The sequence below is a fragment of the Lithobates pipiens genome, unplaced genomic scaffold (assembly GCF_037356315.1).
Source record: "Lithobates pipiens isolate NorthernLeopardFrog02 unplaced genomic scaffold, aLitPip1_a1.2 Scaffold_3, whole genome shotgun sequence".
Classification (NCBI taxonomy): Eukaryota; Metazoa; Chordata; class Amphibia; order Anura; family Ranidae; genus Lithobates; species Lithobates pipiens.
The window spans coordinates 52,184,598-52,211,384 of NW_027507790.1; the positions used below are offsets into that span (position 1 = coordinate 52,184,598).

Consider the following 26,787-nt stretch of genomic DNA (forward strand, 5'->3'; position numbering starts at 1 on the left):
GTAAAACCTTTACTTTTTTGGTAGGCATAGTCCTAAGCACAAAACAGAGGCACTTTATAATTGCACTTAATTGCCGACTATAGTCATGACATTTAAAGCCGCTATAAAGTTCTGCCTAGTGCTGGGGAAAAAAAAAGTGTCCTTCCTGTATCAGGAATGCCAGCTTGCAACCCTCACATGTTCCATAGCTCCTGTGTCCCTGTGTGCAGGCTTCTTGTTCCTTCTTCGTCAGCCGAGGAGAGACTGTCACAGCTGCATTTTTATCTGTTTTGCCTGCCGTGCGTCCTCATGGACGTTCACGGCACCGTGCTTAGGCCCCTCCCCTTCCAAAAATCCCGCCCCTTTTTTCATTTAAAAATGTTCCTGCGCTCGTGCTCGGCGTTTTTCGGGTCTACAACCCAACACGAGGGCGGGGGAGGGGAGGCAGAGACCTGTTTAGCAGCAGGCACAACACAGTAACAGAATTAAAAACAGTAACATTACCAGCGGAACCTCCGCACTCCCCACGTGGGGGGGGGGGGTAATGTAAGGGGGGTACACCGCTGATGTCCCCCTAACCCTCTGGTCCCTTCAGGGGGGAGAAAGAAAACATTTGGCAGATTTCCTTTTACCTGATAAAAATTCCCTTGCACATGCTGCTGTGGCCACACACAGACTGAATGAGCTTTACAGTGAAGACAACAGAGTAAGGTATGTGCATAGAGTCCTTTTAGTGGAGAATTAAGGCATGACAAAAAAAAATTCCCTTGAAGAACAATACATAGGTGTTTTTAGTACCTAAGTTTCTTCCCTTACCTTATCCCCACCGTAGGATTTGCTGAATTAACAGACAATCCAACCTTCACAGCGGGCTGCGTTTAGCAAACCTTCAAGGACTGGGTCCCTAAATATTGAGGCTCCAACTCCCTTGGACCTGTAAAGCAGCCCACCAGGAAAGCTTTAGGTAATGTAGCAAGACCCAAGCCCTGGGTTCCTGGGGTCCAGCCCTACAAAAAGAGGTGTTACAGGCAAAACCTCGTGCTTTGTATACGAGGCCCAGGTACCATCCACTTAGGCCTCAATGGCACTTTGGATGGATCTGGTGTATGGAGGCTATTTAAATCCAGCATGGATCCCTCCTGGAGCTCCTCAGAGCACATCTTTACTCATGACCAACACCTTAGACACTGGCGAAAAAACTGATGTGCCCCTGGAAGGAGGAGGGGTTATATAGGGAGTAAACTTCCTGGATTGGGTATACTTGTGTCCATTACCTGAAGGTGGCCTATAACCCATTAAGTAATTACTTAAGGCTCTGTGTCCCATGATGTACGATAAAGAAAAGGAATTTATGTCACTCTGGGATTGTTTTGATTGGTCAAAGGACAAGTTGTACTATCCCAAAGTCAGAGCAAAATCTTATCTTGTTCATTCAAGAAGGTTGGAAGTAGGACTGATGGTCGTACACAGTCCTGTCGTATCAGTGTGAACCCAGCCTAAGTCCCCTTTCACACTTGTACGATTTGTCCCACGATTTGGGACTGCAAAGTAGCATGACAAGTCATTCCCCATGATTTCCAATCACAACCATTCATACTAGTACGACTTCAAGTCATGCCGACTTCAAAAGTAGTCCCTGCACTACTTCGGTCTGACTTTGATCCTACTTCAGCCCATTGAATATCACTGAAGTCCGATCAAAGTTGGATTGCCGTATTAACTGATCCGACTTTGGCATGTGACTTGTGCTCTGATCTTGAAGGGGAACTCAACGCCAAATAAAAAAAATAAAAAAAGGCATGGGTTCCCCCTCTAAGACCATACCAGGCCCTTCAGTCTGGTCGGGATTTTAGAGGGAACCCCCACTCTGAAAAAACAGTGTGGGGGTCCCCCCAAAACCCATACCACACCCCTATCCGAGCACACAGCCCGGCAGGTTAGGAAAGGGGGAGCAAGCGCCTCCCCCCGAACCATACCAGGCCGCGTGTCCTCAACACGGGGGGGTGGGTGATTTTCAACATCAGAAGAGCAACAGAGGGAGAAGACAGCGAAGAAGACCCCCCTTTCCTGACCTGCTGGGCTGTGTACTCAGATAAGGGTCTGGTATGGATCTGGGGGGGGGGGGGGATTCGGTGAGGGGGTCCCCCTTAAATTCCATGCCAGACCGAAGGGCCTGGTATGCTCTTGGCCGCAAAATCATGCGACTTTGAGGTAGCACAAGTGTGAAAGGGGCCTAAGGCTGGGTTCACACTCGTATGACAAACGCTCCAACATTGGGAGCTCATGTCGCAGCACGTGTGAAAATCAATGTTTCCCTATGAGAGCCATCTTAACTGGTCCGACACAAGTCGGTCTGACTTTGAAAATGCTCCCTGCACTCCTTTGGTCTGACTTCAGCCCATTGAATATCACTGAAGTCGGACCAAAATAGGATCCTTGTCCTAACTATCCGACTTGTGACGTCCAACATGGTGATTACAGCAGCAGTAAAAAGGAATTTATGTCATTCTGGGATTGTTTTGGTTGCTCAAAGGACAAGTTGTACTATCTCAAATTCTGAGCAAAATCTTATCTTGTTCATTCAAGTCCGATGGAAGCAGGACGATGTCGCAGGGCAAATGTAGGATGACAGTCGTACAACAGTCGTGTCATACCAGTGTGAACCCAACCTGAAGGTATTGTTGCATTGAGGTTGATTTACTAAAATTGGTGTACTCAGAATCTGGTGCAGCTGTGCATGGTAGCCAACGAGTTTCTAACTTCAGATTTTTCAAATAAAGGGGTTGTAAACCTATGTGTTTTTTCACCTTAATGTATCCCCCCCCCCCCCCCCCAGCGTTTTACATACCTGAGCCCTGGATTCTCAGCTCTTCACTGGATAGATTGATAGTAGCGGGAGCCAATGGCTGAGCTTCTGTCAATCAAATCCAATGACACGGACGCCGGGGGGCAGGGTCGAGTCCTGCATTTGGACTCGGGAGCACGCCCGCAACGTAATCCCCCGAGAGAGTGCTTGTCCCAGGGGGTTATCTGATGAGGGAAGGAGCCGCGAGAGCTACCGGGGGACACCAGAAGAGCAGGTTTGGGGCCGCTCTGTGTAAAACGAGATGCATAGTGGAGGTAAGTATATGTTTGTTATTAAAAAAAAAAAAAAACCCTTATAATCACTTTAAAGCTTTGACAAGGAAAACTGGAAGCTAGTTGATTTCTGTGCAGAGTTGTACCTGATTTTGCATTCTTCAATTTTAGTAAGTTAACCCCATTATATTTACTATTTCATTCATAGCTGATCAAAGTTGACATACTTGAATAAAAACACAAGGAAAATGTGAGAGATGTGTGAATGTAATGGTGTACTGTGGAAAAAGTATACCTTTGGCATCAAAAGCTGGTGCTGCCCCCTTTACCATGAAATTACTTTTTGACTACACCTTCATTCAAACTGAAAATGTTTCTGTTGCAAGATGCTAGTTGCGTGAACTGCCAGTTTCAGATAAACCCACACCACTTTAAAGAAATTAAAATTTGGGCTTTGACTAGGCCAGTCCATAAACCTTCATTTCTACTACTTTGAGCCATTCAATGGTTGATTTGCTAGTGTGCTTCGAAATATTATCATATTGAAAGATACATTTCTGGTTTAATTCCATCTTTCAGACAGATGGCTCACATTCTCATTAAACACACTTTGAAGTCAATATAAATTCAGCATGATATCTGATGACTGCACTCTGCCAAGACCCTGAAGGAGCAAAGCAACCTTGACCTTGGCATAAATGTCACCAGGCCATAGAGGTCTGAGGTTTAAAGGCTATGTCCACCTTTGGGGAAAAAATAATGAATGCACATATTTTTGCAGAAAAAAAGTGCATTTATTATTTTTTTCCCCAACGAGCCGGCAAAGCATTTTATCTGCCATCAGTGGATCAGAGGTGCAATGTTCCATCTGCATACTCCATAAAAAGGTTCTAATGATTGCCACCAAATTTAAAACACCTAATTCTAATTATATGGAGTGGAAGTGGTGGTACATATAATGGCCCATACACATGATCAGAAAATTGTACGAAAAATACTGCTTTCGAAGTGATCGTACGATAATCTGATCATTAGTAAACAGCTTTCGAGAGCAGATTACAACAATTCATGCAAAATTATCCAATGGGACAAGCACAAAAAAAAAAAAAGAAAAAATTCTTAGACGATACCAGATCATACCATTTTTGTTTAATCAGTACAGTTGTTGACCACAAATGCAATACATTGCTTCCGAATTTTTATTCTGTCATATGACAATTTTCTTAACTCTAGTAACCTCTTTATATTCTATTGAGTATAGCATGCAGAAAAACAACAGACGATCATTTGTCCAATAATCTCATCATGTGTACCAGGCATTAGGGTGTTCTTACTTTTCCATATGACAGATCTGCATTATTTTTATTTTTGAGCGGCGAAACTGAATACACTGTATCTGTTTTTATGTATCATTTACTCATACAGATTTATTTTCTCTGTACGTACAGTTTGAATAAAGGTCTTATGATTGCCTGTTCATATTTGTTGAAATAAACTAACAATTTCCACTACTTACTTTTTCAGATGACAGCAATAATTGAATTTGCATAGTCTAGGTACAGGTGAACTTTAATGCATATTACACATTGATGCAATGGCAGAGCTTTAAAAAGGTACAAATACCACACAAAATGGAAATATGCATTAGCCCTCGTTCACACTAAAAACAAGGCTTTGAAATCCTGCGAGTTCATAGCAGATCAAAGGTGGACAAATACTTGAATAAAAACAAAAGTAAAATGTATAATTTTTAAAATATACTGAACAGATGTGTCAATGTTATAGTATACTGTGGGAAAAGTATACCCTTGGCATAAGAAGCTGGTATTGCCCCCTTACTTTTTACCACTCCTTCATTTCAATGTTTTTTCAGTTGCAAAATGTTAGTTGGTCTCTTTGCATGAACTGCCAGATTCAGATCAACCCACAACACTTAAATTTCAAACCCGCATCCAGTGTGAACAAGGGCCTAATGTCATTTGATAACCATTTGGCTGCCCCCATTCACATCGGCACGTTTTGACACCACAGCCTATTTCCGGCAATGACACTGTCCCAATCGGGGCAACGCCGACTTTGCTACGCCGCACCCATTTCCAAAAGCAGTTCCTGCACTACTTTTGACAACCTCGGGGGGATTTTAATAGACATCTGTGCATGAACCCGCACAGATGCCTTTAACTCGTCCTCGAACTCACACTTAAAAGCAGGTTTGATACACACGTTCAGTGTGAACGAGGGCTTAATGTCATTTGTCAACTATTAGACTGGCTGCAGGCAAAGCCCCTGTTTGCATCAGCGTGATTTGACATGTCAAATCGCATGCCAAATTGCAGCCTATTGCGGGCAATGGCACTGTCCCAATTGGTGCGATGCTGACTTTGCGGCACCACACCAAATTCCAAAAGTAGTTTCTGCACTATTTTTGGTGACTTCAGGTGCGATTTCAATAGACAACTGTGCATGAACCCGCACAGATGTCTTTCAAATTGCCCCTGAACTCGCACTGATATGCGGGTTTGATCAGCTGAACTCGCACGATTTCAAACACGCGTTAAGTGGGAACACGTCATTTGACAACTATTTGGCTGCCTGCAGTATAGACTGCACATAACAATCTAAGAACATAAATGACCAGATATGGAGCAGTTATAATGGCAGGCAACTGGAATGAGAGACGGGCCAACACACACATACATACATATACACACACACACACACACACATTACAAATCGCCGCTTTGAGAAACAAACCTCTTTTCCCATGCTAGTTATTCCACGTACTGTATGCTCATCAATAAAACTGGCCTTCAGGTTAAAATACTTAACCTTCCTGTTGACAGAAAAAAACACTAGATCAGTTATTACAATAAACCACATAGTGAGGCACTGAAATTAACCCTGTAAATTTAAGAGTAAAGACTGCACAAAAATAGGCTTAAAATTCGAATAATTTGGTTTAACATTAAATAAATAACCAAAGCCTCCATTTTAATTTGCATCCCAAATTCACTTTGGGTCACAGTAACATTATCAGAGACATGCCAAATTAAAATGCACCAATTTATATGAAATTATTTAGTTCTCCTTTAAAAGAATACATTTATTTTGACTATTTTGCTGTCAATAAAACCATGTCAGCAAAGGGTCACTGTGGAAAACAAAATATGAAAAATGACTGCAGGATATAGGAGACAGCGGATGAAGCCTTCTGGTCAGTCAAATGTTTGTAGAAGACGGTGACAGTGAATCAGTAGCTTTTCAAAAAACAGGCCACCAGATAGGTAAATATATGCAGTCTTCTTTTTGCAGGTTTGTTTTACATGTAAGTGACTCTGTGCGGATAGTCACTATAAGAAGCAAGAACATACAGTATAAACTGTGATATCATTTTAGCATGCTTAAAGGATAAGATTTTCCGGTTTGAAGAATTAAAACTGACTTACTTGTCTTGCAGTTGTACTCTGTGTCCCCAGTTTAATGATTTCACATAATTTTGAACAGCTTGTGCCATTTTTGACCTGAATTTAGGTAAGAAAAAAATATTTAAAAAGACAAAAACATCTACACTACTTTCACACCTGGGTAAGTTAAATGGGATTTATAGTGGTTTCACAAATGTTTTCTTTTATTCACTATAGTCAGAATAAAAATCAAAATTTTCAAAAATGTTGTTCTTTTATCTAAAATACCGCATTTAAAAGTCTGGCATTTTTATTTTTAGCCAGCAGGGGGAGCTATGAGCCCTTTTTTGGTCTGATCTGCTTAGCTAAAAACAAAGCCTTTTGTGTACATAGCTCAAGCTTTGCACACAATAAATCAGAGCGGTGACTCGTCACCCTCACGTCTGCTGTCTATATTTTAGAATTGTAAAGATAGAGATGTAACACAGTTTAAAAACGTATAAGCTTTACAAAAAACTAAATTTAAAACCACTTCACAAGCAATTTGTTCCTATTTTGTCACGCGTCAAAATCTGCATTTTGTTACTTTTTTTTTTTTTCTAAAAGCAGGGGCTCTGTAGAATAAAACGATGGCAGTTGAAAAGGTTTTTAAGTTGCATGGTATTTGCACAATTGTTTTTTAAATTTGTATTTTCATGAAAAAAAACACTAAAATTAATTTTATTGCACACAAACACAATATAATTCCTAAATTTCTTGTACAAAATAAAAGACAGAGGTTAAGTCAAATAAATAATAGATACCAAAATGTGTAAGGTCTCAATGCTGTGTGTCCACGCAACACTGATAAATTGCAATACCCCAAATTATCAATAGGCGACGCTTTACAGCTTGCGAGTTTAGAGTAACTGTATATGAGGGACCTAGAATTATTGCTTTTACTCTGCCATGCACAGTGATATGCTTGCCCAATTTTTGTTTACATACACGTGCATGCCCTACACAGATAAGTGATGGGGAGGGTTAATTATTTTAGTTATTTTTATTTATTTTATATTTTTAATGTACCACTTTTCTTTTTCATTTTAACCCTATTGGTATCACAATGGGGCTAACAAGCCCCCTATATGATTGCATTCAATAGGTGACAGGTACTCTTCATGTATACATCAGAGGTCGATTAGACCCATAGGGGTTGATTTTCTAAAACTGGAGAGTGCTACATTTTGTGCAGCTCTGCATAGAAACCAATCAGCTTCCAGGTATTATTGTCAAAGCTTAATTGAACAAGCTGAAGTTAGAAAGCGATTGGTTTCTATGCACAGCTGCTCCAGATTTTGCACTCTCCCGTCTTAGGGTCCTTTCACATGGGGCGTATCAGTGATGATCCGCCCCGCGGATATCTGCTTGCTCAGCGGGGATCGCTCCGTTGATCCCCACTAAGCAGGAAGATGACAGGTCCGTCTCTGCACACTGCGCAGGGACGGGCCTGTCAGAGCGCTGCTCTCCCCTATGGGGGTTTTTATGATAACAGACCACACCAGATCCGATGACGGAAGGAAACGTAGGTTTTTCCTCCGTCACACTTTTCAGATCGGAGTGGGTCGGATGTCAGCGGACATGTCATCGCTGACATCTGACGCTCCATAGACCTCTATGGAGCATCCGTTCAGGTCCGCCTGGAAAACTGACAGGCGGACCTGAACGGATCGGCCATGTGAAAGAGGCCTCTGAAAATCAACCCATTATGTCTCCCCTGCACTCTGCTACAATTCAATCCACTGCTTACCTGGCTCTCTAGGCAGGGTTCTGACAAATCAGGACCAGAAGTGTTCAAAGCGGAGTGCTTCCAGATTACACCCTCCTGCAGAGGAGATCTGGGATCAGATATCCCCCAAGCTCCTCCTGCTTGCTATCCTGGTGTCACTTGGTCCCAGACTCCTGGAAGGAGTAGGAAAGCCCTGGAACTACCAAGGGGAGTGCCAGCTGCAATCTATGTAAACATGATCTGATGGATCCATAGATTACTTTTACAGTAAAGAGCCAGGACCTCTGATTGAAAACAGAAACAAGCTCATGGCTGTTACTGCAGCTGTGAGCTTCTTTAACATCTTCACCCTTCGGCATACCAGACACCTCCAATTAGGGGAATCATGTGCACTGTTTAACTAGTATTTTTTTTTTTTTTAACTGTTTATTCTTTTACCACAGAAGGCATATCTTTCTATGTAGATGTTTGTGCTCTGTGTTATACATGTTAACAACATGTTGACCTAAAAAAGGTCGGGTAAACCACTTACCTACATTTACAGCTAGGGCAATCAGCACAATGTAATCTGTACTGTATAAACATATCTAGACATTCAGCATATACATTTAGAACCTCAGAAACCTCAGAAACTGACACTGAGAAACGCTTGTCGTGTAGCTGAAAATTATAAAACAGCCATTGAAATCACTCCATCACATAATTTACATTTTTTGTGGTTAAATATACCTCCAGTGTATGAAAAAAAAAACCTGAGGTGACAGGCAGGAAAAATAAAATCATGTGAAATCTGGATTCACACTCTAATGTTTGCATGCAGAATTAGATGTGCATAAGCCCATTTCCTTTCCCTTTCATACTAAACTGTAAAGCTTAGATATGAGCCATTCTCATAAAAAAGAATGGGGATTTCTACTTCAAATGCCTTTTCATGCATATGCTATGCTGCATCAAAATGGACACAAATAAATAGGTCCTTAAAATCAGGGGGAAAAAAAAAACAAAAACCATGTGCTGGAGGAAAGTTCCCTCTCTCTCCATTCGCTGAAAGTAATAAATTACATTTTGGAGTCATGAAATAAGGTGAAATATTGGATGCTGGAAGAGGTTATTTTAAAACTGGAAAATTCCATAAGGTGGTCTAATTTTGCCATGATAACAATGTTGCAACAAAAAGCAAAAAAGAGAGCGGAGAGAAAAAAAAAGAAAAAAAAAACACACACACACAAGTAAAGGGATGTAAATAGGAAAAGATAATGAAAAAGGCAGCAATATAGTGAATGTGCTACTTTGTAAATAGATCCCTCTGGGGCCTTAATGAACAAATTTAGACAGGCTATGATGTACTGTAAGACCTCAGACACAAGGGGGAGCCATAAGACAAGATTTTTAAAAGTTTATGGCATCTGACATCACTTCAAAATTCATTTCCACTTTTTTACACTTACTTTGAGTGGAAGATTTTGGATAAACAAAATAACGAAAATGGTATTTAAAATGCTTGTTAAGGTTAGTGCAATAGTAAAGTCGATGTGCAGTATAGTTCAGGGTATTTAACACTGCAGCCATGTTTAGAGCATGATCACAACAGGATAAGGATCGAACACATTACCAGTCATGTTGTATTGGAGAAGGTACATTCCAGCCATAATGGGGGGCATCTTTCAGGGCACCTCCCAGCAGAGCAGCCTGGTGCATCAGTTTTTTGGGAATGCAGCCAACATTTACACATGTACCTCCGATTCCCCATTTAGTGCCTAAGAAAAAAAATAAACAAACATGCATATGCTGTATTTTGATTGGATGATGGATGTCAGCAGAGCTTTACCTCACTTACAAAGCTAACAAAGCTACAAATCAACACCAATGTGTAGTGGCAGCTTTCAAAAGGTAACCCTTTTATGGTTATCAGGGCACTAAATTCCATTTCCTTTCTAGAAAGGGAGTTTTATGTGTGTAGTTAGTGCCAGACAAATTGATATTCCCTTTTAAACAAAGCAAAAGAGCTGAGCAAAGGCATCCATAGTGTAGAAGTTCCTGATCCATTTATTGATTACAAAACACCTGGGGATAGCGTTGTACAATCTGAATGTCTGTCAAAGCAAACTAACCCTCTGGATGGTAAGCAGACTGCCTGGCCAAAAGCAAAATCCTCTTACTCTTAGTCAGTCACCGCTCGGTTACTCTCCCTCCGTTTGATGTTTCTGCTCTGATGCTGAGGATGGTTGGCGGTGATATGCCTGTGGCTAAGGTAGTCTCTATAATATCCAGAGGGTTGGTTTGCTTTGACAGGATACTATCCCCAAGAGTTTTGTCTGTGAGTACATTTGATCACTTTCAAATTTTACGCACTACTCTCACTTCCATAACTAGCTGATTATCTGTATTTTATATTGTGTGCACACACTATATGACATTATGGTTGACTGCCTATGCTTATATGACTGATAGCTTATCACTGGTGTGGACACATTTTTCCAAAAGCAAGGAGAAGTTCCAAAAGGTTAGGAGCCAGCAACAACATATCCAGTTTTGACCCCCACATGAGCCATATGATCAGTTCTCTCCCCTAACTCACAATCACAATATGACAGATATATATATATATATATACACAGTGCCTTGCGAAAGTATTCGGCCCCCTTGAACTTTTCAACCTTTTGCCACATTTCAGGCTTCAAACATAAAGATATAAAATGTTTATTTTTTGTGAAGAATCACCAACAAAAGGGACACAATTGTGAAGTGGAACGAAATCTATTGGATTTTTGAAACTTTTTTAACTAATAAAAAAATGAAAAGTGGGGCGTGCAAAATTATTTGGCCCTCTTGTATTTAATACTTTGTAGAGCCACCTTTTGCTGCGATTACAGCTGCAAGTCGCTTGGGGTATGTCTCTATTAGTTTTGCACATCGAGAGACTGAAATTCTTGCCCATTCTTCCTTGCAAAACAGCTCGAGCTCAGTGAGGTTGGATGGAGAGCGTTTGTGAACAGCAGTTTTCAGCTCTTTCCACAGATTCTCGATTGGATTCAGGTCTGGACTTTGACTTGGCCATTCTAACACCTGGATACGTTTATTTGTGAACCATTCCTTTGTAGATTTTGCTGTATGTTTGGGATCATTGTCTTGTTGGAAGATAAATCTCTGTCCCAGTTTCAGGTCTTTTGCAGACTCCAACAGGTTTTCATCCAGAATGGTCCTGTATTTGGCTGCATCCATCTTCCCCTCAATTTTAACCATCTTCCCCCTGCTGAAGAAAAGCAGGCCCAAACCATGATGCTGCCACCACCATGTTTGACAGTGGGGATGGTGTGTTGAGGGTGATGAGCTGTGTTGCTTTTACCCCAAACATATCGTTTTGCATTGTGGGCAAAAAGTTCGATTTTGGTTCCATCTGACCAGAACACCTTCTTCCACATGTTTGGTGTGTTTCCCAGGTGGCTTGTGGCAAACTTTAGAAGAGACTTTTTATGGATATCTTTGAGAAATGGCTTTCTTCTTGCCACTCTTCCATAAAGGCCAGATTTGTGCAGTGTACGAGTGATTGTTGTCCTATGGACAGACTCTCCCACCTCAGCTGTAGTTCTCTGCAGTTCATCCAGAGTGATCATGGGCCTCTTGGCTGCATCTCTGATCAGTCTTCTCCTTGTCTGAGCTGAAAGTTTAGAGGGACAGCCAGGTCTTGGTAGATTTGCAGTGGTCTGATACTCCTTCCATTTCAAAATGATCGCTTGCACAGTGCTCCTTGGGATGTTTAAAGCTTGGGAAATCTTTTTGTATCCAAATCCGGCTTTAAACTTCTTCACAACAGTATTACGGACCTGCCTGGTGTGTTCCTTGGTTTTCATGATGCTCTCTGCACTTTCAACAGAACCCTGAGATTATCACAGAGCAGGTGCATTTATACAGAGACTTGATTACACACAGGTGGATTCTATTTATCACCATCAGTAATTTAGGACAACATTGGATCATTCAGAGATCCTCGCTGAACTTCTGGAGTGAGTTTGTTGCACTGAAAGTAAAGGGGCCGAATAATTTTGCACTTTTCAGTTTTTTATTTGCTAAAAAAAGTTTAAAATATCCAATAGATTTCGTTCCACTTCACAATTGTGTCCCACTTGTTGGTGATTCTTCACAAAAAATAAAAATTTTATATCTTTATGTTTAAAGCCTGAAATGTGGCAAAAGGTTGAAAAGTTCAAGGGGGCCAAATACTTTCGCAAGGCACTGTATATATTACATTCATACATATACACACACACAGTGGCTGGTAACCAACCTAACTAGAGGGTTTGCGTGGCGAGCTTATGTGTGGGATATTAGGACACTTGCTTATTATGAGACTTTTTCCAGTCACCATGGCAAATGGAATTCAGACTGCTCTAACCTGATGAAAAACAGCTGAAATCTGATTGGATTACTGCACTTATTAAACACCTGAAAATGTATGATGTATTTGTTTTTAACGCACAAAGTTTACCATATGATCGTACCTTTGGGGGATGGCTCCACATAGTCTAACACTGCAACTCTCCCTCCATGTTGGGCAGCTGCAAATAAAAACATGACATTTATCCATGAAAAACAATTGTGCAATTTTGGCCGGACAAGAAAAGCAAAACAGTGCAGCTGGATCGCTAGAACAATATAGAATTGTTTATGGCATTAATCAGCATCATGCAGAAATTAAACTTTATTCAAAACATGAAAAACAGTCCCTTAATTATACTATAAATATAGTTTTGATGCACAAAATATAAGTGATAGTGACAGAGGGTTGGGATCAGGTAGAAGGCTGGTGGTGGGGGGATGGGGGGGATCAGGGGCAGGGGAGGGGGATGGTGGGTAGGATGGAATCAGGGGCAGAGGGATGGTGGGTAGGATGGAATTCAGGGGCAGAGGGATGGTCGGTAGGATGAAATCAGGGGCAGAGGGATGGTGGGTAGGATGAAATCAGGAGCAGAGGGGTGGTGGGTAGGATGAAATCAGGGGCCGAGGGATGGTGGGTAGGATGGAATCAGGGGCAGAGCAGAGGGATGGTGGGTAGGATGGAATCAGGGGCCGGGGGATAGATGGGACCAAAGGGATCAGTGGCAGAGGCATGGTGGTGGGATAGATGGGATCAGGCAGAGGCATGGTGGTGGGATAGATGGGATCAGGCAGAGGCATGGTGGTGTGATGGATGGGATCAGGCAGAGGCATGGTGGTGGGATAGATGGGATTGAGCAGAGGCATAGTGGTGGTATGGATGGGATCGGGCAGAGGCATGGTGGTGGGATGGATGGGACTGGGCAGAGGCATGGTGGTGGGATGGATGGGATCTGCAGAGGCATGGTGGTTGGATGGATGGGATCGGGCAGAGGCATGGTGGTGGGATGGATAGGATCGGGCAGAGGCACGGTGGTGGGATGGATTGGATCAGGCAGAGGCATGGTGGTGGGATGGATGGGATCGAGCAGAGGCATGGTGGTGGGATGGATGGGATCAGGCAGAGGCATGGTGGTGGTGGTGGGGGGGGGGGAGATATCATTTTGCCCCTGTACAAATCATCAGTAAGGCCTCATCTGGAATATGCAGTTCAGTTTTGGGCACCAGTTCTCAAAAAAAGATATGGGGGAACTGGAGAAGGTGCAGAGAACCAAACTGATAAGAGGCATGGAGGACCTCGGCTATGAGGATAGATTAGAGGAAATAAATAGATTAAGGGGGGGGATGTGATCAATGTGTACAGATACATATGTGGTCCATATAGTGAACCTGGTATTGCATTATTCACTTTAAGGTCATCACAGAGGACAAAGGGGCGTGCTTTACGTCTAGAGGAAAAAAAATTTAATTGCCAAAATATGGAAAGGTTTCTTCACAGAAAGAGCTGTGAAAATGTGGAATAGACTCCCTCCAGAGGTGGTTCTGGACAGCTCAGTAGATTGCTTTAACCACTTACAGACCGGACCATTTTGCTGGTATATCAAAGACCAGACCACTTTTTGCGATTCGGCACTGCGTCGCTTTAACTGACAATTGCGCTGTCGTGCGACGTGGCTCCCAAACAAAATTGACGGCCTTTTTTTCCCACAAATCTTTTGGTGGTATTTGATCACCCCTGTGGGTTTTATTTTTTGCGCTATAAACAAAAATAGAGCGACAATTTTGAAAAAAACGCATTATTTTTTACTTTTTGTTATAATAAATATCCCCCATCGGACATTTTTGACACATTTTTGGGACCATTGTAATTTACACAGTAATCACTGCTATATAAATGCAGTGATTCCTGTGTAAATGACACTGGCAGTGAAGGGGTTAACCAGTGGGTGGCAGTGTAGGGGTTAAGTGTTCCTAGGGGTGTGTTACTAACTGTGGGGGGGTTGGGCTTTCATTTAGTGAGCACTGATCTCTGCTCCAATCACATGGAGCAGAGATCAGCGTCACTAGTTGCTAGGCAGAATGGAGAAATGCTGTTTACACGGCATTTCCTCCATTCAGCCGTCCCGTGAGACGATCGCGGGTATGCCCACGACGATCGAGTCCGCGGGTCCCGCGACCGGACTCACGGGGGTCCCGACCAGCGCGGGAGCGCGCCGCCGGCGGCATGCTCCCGATGGCAGGGCGGCATTGAAGATTGGACGTACCTGTACGCCAATATGCCTGCCCGTGCCATTCTGTCTACGTACATCGTCGTGCGCTGGTTGGGAACCAGTTAAAAAAAGGCCTGGATTCTTTATTTATTGTACATAATATTACTGGTTACTAACATTTATAGGTAAAGTTGATCCAGGGAAAATCTGATTGCCTCTCGGGGGATCGGGAAGGATTTTTTTTCCCATGCTGTAGCAAATTGAATCATGCTTTGGTGGGGTTTTGCGCCTTCTTCTGGATCAACTGTGGGTGAGGGATTGTGTATATGGGATTATATGATTTATTTATTTTTTGGCTGAACTAGTGGATGTTTTTTCAACCTATGTAACTACATTTTCTTTTTCATAGGGTCAGTTACTAATCTAACCCATGCTTCCAAACCAGCCTTACCTCTCTTTGGAGTTGGCATTTTAAACTTAAAGTGGATGTAAACCCTCACATATACCCAGTGAAGTGAATAGCCTCAGATGATACACAGGGATGAAACAAAACCACCTACATACATTTTACATGTATATAGAAAGTACACACCGTTTTACAGATTTTTCTCGTCCTGTTCAGCACTGGGATTGGATTGTTGGCAAACAGCCAAGACAGCTGATTGCAGGAAAGGCCCACACCCCCGCTCCACATTGGCAAAGGAAGGAAGTAATGTGTAGAGCTCTGCTGTGAGAAGGCAAGCTTTCTGCTAATCTATTTATAGCAACCTTCCACAACACAAACTTTTATCTCCCATCTCAGAGAACTTGTCAGAGCTACGGAACAGAAGAAACACATGGGATGCTTGGAGAGAGATAAGAAAACACCACAGATATTTGTGCCCAGCTCAAATTTCATGAATCGGGTTTACATCCACTTTAAATGTTAGTCATGAATGAACCTATCCTCGCATTCATGGTACATTCGGTCAATTTCAAAACATATGGGCCTTATGGGGTAAATTTACTAAACGTTTACCGCATGCGATAAGGGTATCATGTTACTAATTTTCATAAATTGCATGAGGCAAATTAAGTCCAATTCTCACAAAAAAAATAATTATTCAGTATTTACCGGGGGAAAAAAAAACTTGCTGGTAAATACTGCATAAAAAGCTCTTAAGTTAAATTCACAAATAGACCAGAGCATTCAAAAGCATGCGATATTTACCACCAGGGTTTTTCTGGCGATATCACATGCGGTATTTGTCAAAAAACAGTCAGAGGGTCAGGGGACCCCCAGGCTGTTTTTTGACAAATAGCTGGTTGTTAAGCAAAGGGGCCGGGAAGCGCGACGGGCTTCCCCACTCACAGCTGATTGTGGAAAAAAAATTAAAAAATGGACAATTAAAAAGTATTATTGATTACGGAGAAAAAAAAAAACACTGCGTTGGATCCTCCCAAAAATTTAGACCAGACCCAGCAGGTCAGGAAAAGGGGGGAGTGGGTGCTATGGGACACTCTGCCCCCCCCCGCACCCCAAAGCAACTTGTCCCAAAGTTGATGGGGACAAGGGCCTTATCGGAATCTGGAAGCCCCCTTTAAAAAGCCCCCAGATTCTTCCCCCCCCTGTGAAAGAGTATGGGGTAAAAAATAAAGTGTCACAAGGTAAAAAAAACACAATTTTATTAAAAAATAAAAAAAAATAGTGTCCCCCAATGTAAATACATTGTCAATCATGCCACCCACCAAACTCGGAAAAGAAAAAAAAATAACAAAGACGCTCCCATCATCAGTGAAGGCTGGCTACCTCATCTGATGACCCTGCCCCCTTGTGACATCACGGACCGGTGCATGCTGGGTTGCACCGACGGTGGGAGCATCTGTTATTTTTTTCTTTTTCAGGTCTGGCGGACGGCATGATTGACTGTGGATTTACATGGGGGGGGACTATTTTTTAACCACTTGAACTTGGAAGATTTTACCCCCTTGCTGAACAGAGCACTTTTTACAATTTGGCACTGCGTCGCTTTAACTGACAATTGCACGAACGTGCAACATTGTAACCAAACTAAATTTGCGTCCTTTTTTTCCCCACAAATAGAGCTTTCTTTTGGTGGTATTTGATCACCTCTGTGTTTTTTATTTTTTGCACTATTAACAAAAAAAGTGAAAATTTTGAAAAAAATATATATTTTTAATTTTTGCTATAATAAATATCCCCAAAAATGTTTTTAAAAAAAAAATTCTTCATCAGTTTAGGCCAATATATATTCTTCTACGTATTTTTGGGGGCTGGGGGAGAAAAAAAAAGAAGAGCAAAAAGCCTATATTGATTGGTTTGCGCAAAAGTTATACTATGGGAAATATTTATGGCATTTTTATACATTTTTTTTTACTAGTAATGGTGGTGATCAGCAATTTTTAATCAGTACTGCAACATACAGATCGGACACTTCTGACACATTTTTGGGACCACTGACATTTATACAGCGGTCAGAGCTATAAAAATGCACTGATTACTGTGCAAATGTCACTGGTAGGGAAGGGGTTAACACTTGTTTTGCTATGGCCATTTGTATAGTGACTTTATTGCAATAATATAGAGTTAGATTTAGTAACAGCATATGTTTACAGAGGCCCTTCCCCCTCCATTGATATGTAAATAACTGAGGCAGGATGTTAAGTTGGTGTATGCAGGAAATGGGTGGGAGGGGCTTGGGGAGTGTTTGAAAGAAAATGTGTTCGGGACAGGGGAAGACAGGTGTTTGAAAGGAAAAGAGGAGACAGAAGCTGGAGAACTTTGTGAGTTGGACTGAGCAAAGAACCATGGAGGACATCTTGACCCTAAGTTGAGTAACTGTTTAGTTATGTGTACTTATTGTGCATGCTTATATTTGTAGGCATATTTTGTAAGTTCTTAAGTTGTGTTGTATTGTTTATCCTACAGTTTGTATGTGCAGATTATTCCCTGTTTAGTAAAGCATTGATACACTTCAGAAGTCTAAGCTTCCTTGGTTTTACCACAAGAACTTTATAGATAGAAGGTTTAAATGTGTGTTCCCTTAGCGTGTTCTAACTGTGAAGGGATAGGACTGAGTGGGGGGAGGAGACATATCGTTTTTCCTACTTCGTAGGAACAAACGATATTTCTCCTCTCCCCTGACAGAACAGGGATTTGTGCGTTTGCACACCCAAATCCCTATGCTGCCTCTTGTACATGTGATCGTGCCCAACAGCTATGCGCATCGGGTTCCCCGCTGAGCAGCGGGTGCGCGCTCGCCCTCTGGCGGCTCTGGAAGGGGATGCCGTATGAGGTTTCGTGCAGCAGTGCTATTGTGCCGTAGTAAATATGCATGAGCTGGTCAGGAACCGGTTAATAAAAGAATTGTCAAAAACTGTGTTTTTATTACCTTGTGACGCTTTTTTGGTGATGTTCCCGATATTCATTCACATGGGGGGGCGGAATCTGGGGGCCCCCCTTATTAAAAATGGGGGTTCCAGATTCCGATTAGCCCCCTGGTGGGGATGAGGCCCTTGTCCCCATCAACATGAGAAGCAGAGCCTGCCTTGCCCCAAAGCTCCGTTATTTAACTCTTACTGATTCGACTCCTATGGCTCTGAGATAATCATTGTTGTTTATTGTAGAGTTATTTTTGATGCAACCCATAGATGCAGAACACTATTAGGCATCACATCATATTGAAGTGTTTTTCCTAATGTCTTGTTCTGAGAAACCAAACTCAAGATGACGTGTACCTTGCTAACTACAGATGATGAGACATGTATATGGCTGTTTTTCTTCATTTGTCCTTTTCTTTTCCCTTACCTCCCTTAATTTTTTACCTGAAACCCCCTTTTTCCTCTTTTACTGACCCCCTATCCCCCCCCCCCCTCTTTTCCTTCTACTCTCTTTTTTCTTGTTTATTGACAATATAGAAGATTCACTGGACTCAGATAACCCTAAGGGGCAGTTCACATCACGCCTGCACATTAACTCACAGTTATGTGTGGTGTGATTTTTAGCCTATTTTCATTTTAAATTGTCTAAAATCAAACCTACTTTTAAAATGCACTGTAACCAGATTTCTCGATACAAAAGTACCATGCAATCTGGTGCGGGCAAAACACTGCATTTACAACTTCCATTTGGGGTGTTGGTAACTATTGACAGCCACTGCAGATCGCAAATGGAGTGCATTTTGCATGCGGCCTGAATCTCACAGGAACGCACAGCGCATTCCTCTGCAATTCATGTGCAGGCATGGGGTGAACCGGCCCTGAACTCGATTTGGCAGATATACATCCTCTGGATGCTTCTTTCTTTCTAGTTTATATTGGTGGACTGCTTGTTTTCTGACAAATATTTGCACCGTTCAAGGTATTAATCTGTACTGTACTATATTGCAAAAAAATATCTGGAAAAAAAAAGGCTAATTTATTATTCTCTTCCCCCCCATTCTTTATTATCCCTCTTCTCTTCTCATGCTGGAATATTCTTTTTCAGCACAGGTATCTTGGTGCATACCTGACTGACTCCTTGTATTGTCCCTCCTTGTCCTAGTGTGTGTGCTAGTGTACAGTGAATTAGAAGTGAAATTTGGCTAATTATAAAATATATTTAAAGATTTATCAAGGTCGAGCTCCAGTCGTTTTTGTGTTTGTTAAAAGCCAGCAGCTACAAAAAGTGCAGCTGCTGACTTTTAATAAACACTTTCATTTGTCCCAGGATCCAGTGATGTGGCCTCCCAAAACCTCGATTCTCTCCGTCTCCTCATCGCTGGCATTACAACTGTGGGCACCCGGTTGTAACAGCTTCCAACTTCACAGCCGAGTGTGCACTGCGCACGCGTGAGTCATGTTGCGCCTCCTGAATGGTCAGGCAATCTTCTGGGACCTGTGACGTGTCCCAGAAAATTGCAAGGAGGGAGGGGGAGAGGAGAACTTCCGCTTGGATCGCCTAGGCAATTGGAGCGGAAGTGGGAACCTGTCAAAACTAGGAGTACTTGCCGGCCAGCCGCTGTCATTATATTGCGGCAGGTCAGCATGCTCCCGCAAGCTGCACGTCAGCCCTTTAAGCAGGGATAGCAGGCTGCACTGCCGAGGAACTGATGCACAAGGCCGGCGGTCGCAATGTTCTGAGAGGAGAGATCATGTGTTCCTACTAGGTTTTGTGCAAACCGATAAAAAAAAAAAAATCGTAATAAGCGTATATAGATTTTTTTTTACCAAAAACATGTAGAAGAATAAATATTGGCCTAAACTGATGAAGAAATTTGTTTTTTTATTTGGGGATATTTATTATAGCAAAAAGTAAATATATTTTTTTCTAAATTGTTGCTCTTTTTTTGTTTATAGGGCAAAAAAAAAAAAAAACACAGAGGTGATCAAATACCACCAAAAGAAAGCTCTATTTATGGGGAAAAAGGAAGCATATTTAGTTTGGGTACAGCATTGCATGACCGCGCAATTGTCAGTTAAAGCGACGCTGTGCCAAATTGTAAAAAGTGCTCTGGTCAGGAAGGGGGTAAAATCTTCCGGGGCTGAAGTAGTTAAAGCGGAACGTCCCCTTTTGGGTGGAGCTCCACATTAATGAATGTGCAACTGCCTTCTTTGTGGTTTTATATCTGCCACTAGTTTAAATTTTAGAGCCTGTTCACACCATATGCAATGACTAGGGTTTTTTATGCACCTGATCAATGCCAGTCACTGCAAGGGTGCATAGAAAACAATTGCTTTCTATGTACCCTGTTCACACCAAAACTTAGCATTCTTCTGCATCACACATCACAGACATGCAACAAGCTGCAGTGCAGAAACTTGAATGGAGTGTAACTTTGTATGGTCTTTATAAAAGTAAAAAAATATATATAACATACACATATATATATATATATATATATATAACCATGGGAAAGAGCGCATAATACTGACCCCCCCCCCCCCAAATCCTGTTTTATTTATGAATGGCTCACACCAGCCTGCTTGGTAAAAGGCAGTATTTTACTGTGTGGGCAGCTGTCAGTGTGACAGCACTGCTTGCTTTTTTTTTATATTGTATTTAAAGTGGAACTTCATTTTTTCATCTTTCCATATATTAAATCTTCTGCCCTTGTTTTAACTTTGGATAGTTTTTGGATGGTTTTAACTTTTTATCAGACCAGAAACAGGAAGTGGGCTGTATAAGGTATTTACTGGCAGAAAAAAGCCTAGACTTATGACATCATGCACAGTTCTCTCTCTCATGAGAGTTTGCCACGAAGGGAGGGGGTAGTGAGTCAAAAGAGGGCCAAAGAGAGCTGCAGAGCTCGGTGTGTGCCTCTGTGTAAATCCAGGAAGGGAATAGGCAGCAGCTTCAATGACCCACAGTTAAAATGGAAGCAGCCAGACTTAGTGAAGGGAGATTTCTGCAGCATATTTGGCAAGTGCAGAATCACAGTATATATAAAATAATATGCAAAGTGCTTAGAGGGAAGCTTAAAAATGGCAAAGATGTTTTTATTACAAATTATGTGAGCAGACTGCAGTTCCTCTTTAAAGCATCACATAGTTACATATCTTTGCATTGCACAGTGGGTCACACCAGCATTGTGATGTTAACAAGCACAGAGAAAACAATTGTTCTTATGTGTCTCAGCAGTGATCTGATTTATACACTGCAGAAAAACACAGGTCACCTCACATTGTGTGAACAAATCCTTTGTGGCAACTGTGTACAGGCCCTAAGGAAAATTTGTGTCATTAGAAATATCAGGGCTGATGCTGTGCACGCTTTCTAATAATGCTAATTGGCAGGCAGTCACGCTGGGACCCTCTTGCATTAATGATCAAGAACAAAAATGTCAATACAAAACGTTTGACTTTACTGTGACTCTCCTGATATACATGGGTGTTCCATTCAAAGTACTGAAGCCAATGAGTCAGCACAACAGACAAGCAACTAGCATTTTGCAGCGATAAGTTTGCAATGGCAGCCTATTTTTATCATAGAAATTTTATTTTAAAGCTTGTCACGCCTTTTTATCTCTGTATAATCCTGTATTTCTGCAGGTTATGAATTGTGATTTATGTTTGCTTGAAAATCCTTCAAAACAATGCCACTTCCAGCCATTACACTGCAGTGGTCTGTGCAAGCAGAGCTGAGAAACATACACAATACAAGCTTCCTCACACAAACTTGTGTTACAGAAAAGCGGGATGGGTGCATGTCTGACCAAGTCTGTTATATTATTGAGTGTACTAGGTCTTATGCTGGCCATGCACTAGACGAAAAATCAGCTGAGTGCTCTCTCAAAAAACAAACATATGTATGTGAGAGCAAACTATCACGCCATCAGGTAACGATTTTCGAATAAATCGTTTATGAACATCAATGCATCGTTTTTTCGTGCGGTTTTTGCATATAAAAAGGAAGTGACAAAATGTGTTTGACCTCTGCACCGTGGCTTCCTGTGGTTTACGTATATATGCCCAGAGGAGCAATGTGTGTTCGTCAGAATGCACCTTGTGCATAGTAGAGATCTACTGCATCACCTATATCAGCACCACCTTCAATATGGATGTGGATGGGAGGACCATTGCCATAGTAATGCTTGGAGTGATGGCTATACAGCAAGCAGAGGAGCCCAGAAGCAAAAAGCTATGGAGTAAAGAGTGGCTGAAGAACCGTGATAACTTCTCTCATATGAGAGAGCTCAAGGAAAACAATCCCAATGATTATCGGAACTATCTGATGATGCCTGATGAGTCCTTTCAGCTGCTACCGAGTCAAGTGTCACCCCTCATAACAAAAAAGGACACAGTTTAAGAAGTAGCATCACAGCGGAGCAGAGACTGGTAGCAACACTTTATTTTCTGGGTACTGGATGATGTTTTGAAGACCTCAAGTTCACCACTGGAATCTCTGCCCAGTCGCTTGGCCACATTATACCCGAGACCTGTCAAGCCATCATAAGAATCATGCAAGACGAATACTTAAAAGGTAATGGCACAGTACTTTTATTTTTAACTCTCAAAACACTGTATAGCTTGCTTCGTTAAACTTTGAATTTAGAAGCTCTAAAACATATCAGTAAACTAGTTCATAACATGTCAAACTGACAAAAATAACATCTTTTAAACCAAATGTATGTGATTCACAAAGATGTGTACTGATAATCATGTTCCCAGTTGCTTTGTGGACGATCCTGCTGTGTGAATGGTACGTGCCACTGATGCATTTGTTGAGGTAGTTGCGATGATTGGGTGTGTGTGGTTTTGTGCTCAGCTAAGTGCGTATTTGTGGTCAGCTTCCCTCTTAACCCTTTATTAAGAAGCTGAATGGGTAATGGTTTCAGTAATTGCTTTTGGTCTTCTGACATCCTGCGTATTTTCTTGGCAGCAAATGCACCCAGGTCATCACATTCATACCTCTTCAGATTTAACGCTAAAGATGCTTGTAGTAGAAAGTTGCCTGTAGACTCTTGCCTTGTCTTTCTCTTTTTGTTCCTGCTTACTGGTGGTGATGTGACAGTTTGTGTTTCATTGCCTAATAGATCCTGTATAATAAAGCAAAATATATGGAGAATGCACAGCTACCGGCATCTGTGGAGGAATGGAAAGCAACAGATAAACAATTTAACGACTATTGGAATTTTGCCAACTGTGGTGGTGCCATAGACAGGAAGCATGTTCACATAACGCCCCCAGCTAAATCTGGCACCTTCTATTATAATTACAAATGCTACTTTAGCATTGTCTTAATGGCAATCATGAAAGCAAAGTATGAGTTTATCTTTGTGGACATTGGCAAAAATTGATGAAATCCAGATGGGGGAATAATTGAGAAAAACTTTCATTGTTTAAAAAATTGACTTCTAAATCTACCATTCCAATAGGACATAGTGGAAGGACTAAACTTCATATTTGTTGCAGATGACTTGTTTGCATTATCTGACCATGTGTTGAAACCATTTGACCTTAAAAACCTTACACCTGATCAAAAAAAATCTTTAATTACAGGTTATCTTGTACTAGACGAGTTGTAGAAAATGCTTTTGGTATTTTCGCCAACCGCTTTCATATCTTCCATACAGCCAGCCCAAAAACTTACACTATAGTTCATTGTCGCTGTGTGTTGCATAATTTCTTAAGGCATACTAGTTCCACCTACATGCCACAATCCCTGGTGGACTGGGAAGATACTCTGTCTGGGGATGTCATGCCTGGTGAGTGGCGTAATGATACAGAAGGGCTATTAAACCTAGGACGTGCTCCACCACGTCTTTCTAGGCAAATAGCCCCTCAGAATCGCCTGGATTATATGCAATATTTTCTGGGTCATGGAGCAGTAGATTGGCAAAACAATCTCTAAATTATATATGTAAATTTGAGTGCCTGTATTTATCTCTTATTTCTTTAACAAACACAGGTGTCATTTTTTTTTTCCCTTAAAAAATAAAAATGTACAAAGGTACATGTATTTTAAATTTTGATGTGTTTGTATAAAAAAAAAAAAAAAAAAAAAAAAAAATGATTACTTACCTGACGGTCTGCCATTTCCTCAAATGTTCCATCTTTTACATCTCCGGAAATATTTCCACTGATACTGTCTAAAGTTGACACAGAGGGTCGTGCTTCCTCCTGGTCAGTTAGAAAACAGACTCTCAAAATACCACAGGCGTGGCACGTATACTTGATCTTATACAGATCTTTTGAATTCATTAATTTTATTCAATGCTTTTTTGAATATAGTACGCAGATTTGCAATTTTCTTGGTCCCATAGGATATATCTGCTTTGGAATACACAACAGTGCATAGTTCTGCATAGTTCTGCTAATTTTCATATACGCTTCATTATGTTTTTGATGGTCGGAATAGTCTTTGGAGTGTACTTTCCATAGACATGAAAGGTCTCAGTACATTTCAAGAAATTGTGGCAGGAAATTTGGTGAGGTAAATTTGTCCACCATTGATCCTGTAATAATAAACAATGCATCATTGTTCAGTTGCAAAACTACACCAAACAATACCCTAGAACTATTGTACTGGTCTGCTTACCTTCAGTTGTGACAAATCTTCTGTGGATTGGTCAGTGTAGCTGTTCGTCTGGTCGGTGTAATCGTACGTGACAGTGTTCTGTGTGCCGGGTTGGAGTTTACCATGGCGCTCTTTGGTTCAGTTTACAAGCTCCATCCCTCTTCCTCTGGCGCCATCTTTAGCAACAGAACAATGGCTGAAGAAAAGGAGCATGCCATTACCGAACGATTTAGCCTGCAATGAGGCACAAAAACTACCCCAGGCCTAATACAAGAAAAGACAACATCATGGAGAAGGTTGTCCATGTGCTGGAGAAGAAGTATGGTGTGGAGCGAACAAAGGACCAGCTGTGCAAGAGATAGTCTGACTTGAAGCATAGGGAGGAAACCCAGTTGCATAAAATACACAGAATGATCAAAAAATGTATTTTAGCTTAATTTCTGCTCTCTCAGCTAGGCAATCCATGTAGTCTCTCTGCAATGTCTTCATCAATGCAAACTATATTCTTTAGCATGAATGTTTTTTTCATGATTTTTTATTTTCCTAAATCTAGAAAGGCCCAAGAAACCACACTTTGATAACAGAACTGTGACAACAGGAACGGATATTGTTCTGTTTGATGACACAGCTCCAGCTACTGCTATAGGACCAGATGATTCTGATGAAGAGGACGATGTAGAACCAGGCAAACTATATCAGATGTTGAAGCAGACCCAGCCCAGCATTCCTCTGATACCATCACAAGCAGCACAGGTAAGCCACTACACATACACTTTAACATCAACTCCATTTCCAACACATTTTCATAATTTTCTTTATTTTTTCTTATCTTCAACAGCACATCGTCTGTCTGAGGAACAGGGATTAAATTCCCTCGCTGCCCAAAGATTGGTATCTGTATCTTTTGAAGTGCTCATCAGCGTTAGAGAAAATCAAAGATCACTTGATCTCTGTTCAAAAAAGTTTTATGCTTCTGGTTGACACACTGTTAAAATTTAGTACGTGTCAATTTTGACCATGTTTTTTTTCTTTCATGTTTGTATAGTTCAGTTCATGTGGCCATTGTTTGCACAAATGTGCACCAAAACTTCAGCTAGTTCTACTGTTGAGGACAAGCACTTTATTGTGGAAATACACATGGGATAACAGACAGGAAGGCAACTTATCAAAAATAATACACCAGACAGAGTTTATTTTGGATAAAAGCTGGACACGGCCATTTATTGTTGGTTTAAAATAATAATAAACGGATAGATGCCTTGTATACCCAGCCTCAAGCTTACGTGAGACATGTCGGTTTCCATTCAGAGTACTTCCCCATTCAACGAGGTACAAGGCAGCCTTGATCAGAGTGGACCCAAACATTCGGGGTCTAGAAATAGCCTTGACGACTCATAATCTGTGCTTGTTCGCGGACCATGCTTTGTTTGTCACTACTCCTCATACCACCCTCCCCAATTTATGCCAATTTTTGGATAAGTTTGCAAGGATTTCGGGCCTGGAAGTTAACCAAGCCAAATCCAAGGCTCTCAACGTGTCTCTACCACAGGATGAGCTTAACCGGTGACATACTAATTTACCATTTATATGGTACACAACGTCTATGCCCTACCTAGGAATTAACCTGGCGAGTAACCCAACACACCTATTCCAGAACAACTATCTCCCTCTGCTACAGCGGTTGACATCCCTTCTGGCATCCTGGCAACCGTTGTGTGTCTCGTGGTTGGGCCGGATCGCAGCAATTAAAATGTCAATGCTGCCTAAATTGCTCTATTTATACCGGGTTCTCCCGGTTGCAGTCCCCCCCTACTTTCACCGCATCATACAGAGTAGGGCCTACCGGTACATTTGGGGCTCCATTAGACCCAGAATAACCAAGTCCACTCTGTATCGCCACGACGCACGGCGGCCTTGGTGTGCCAAATTTCCGTCACTATTACTATGCGGCTCAGTTGGCTCAAGTTGCACTATACC

At 41.6% G+C, this 26,787-nt stretch overlaps 1 protein-coding gene across 6 annotated transcripts in view; it reads right to left on the reverse strand.

Annotated features, from left to right (window-relative positions):
* The window catches only part of TXNRD2 (thioredoxin reductase 2), a 213,184-nt gene that overhangs the window by 169,885 nt on the left and 16,512 nt on the right, over window positions 1–26,787 (reverse strand). For all 6 annotated transcript variants that reach the window (XM_077461681.1, XM_077461678.1, XM_077461676.1 and 3 more), the window contains exons 3-6: window positions 12,729–12,785; window positions 9,842–9,986; window positions 6,504–6,578; window positions 5,812–5,890 (exon numbers count right to left, since the gene is read on the reverse strand). In XM_077461681.1, coding sequence (XP_077317807.1) covers window positions 5,812–5,890; window positions 6,504–6,578; window positions 9,842–9,986; window positions 12,729–12,785 — 356 coding nt within the window. The remainder of the gene's footprint in view (window positions 1–5,811; window positions 5,891–6,503; window positions 6,579–9,841; window positions 9,987–12,728; window positions 12,786–26,787) is intronic.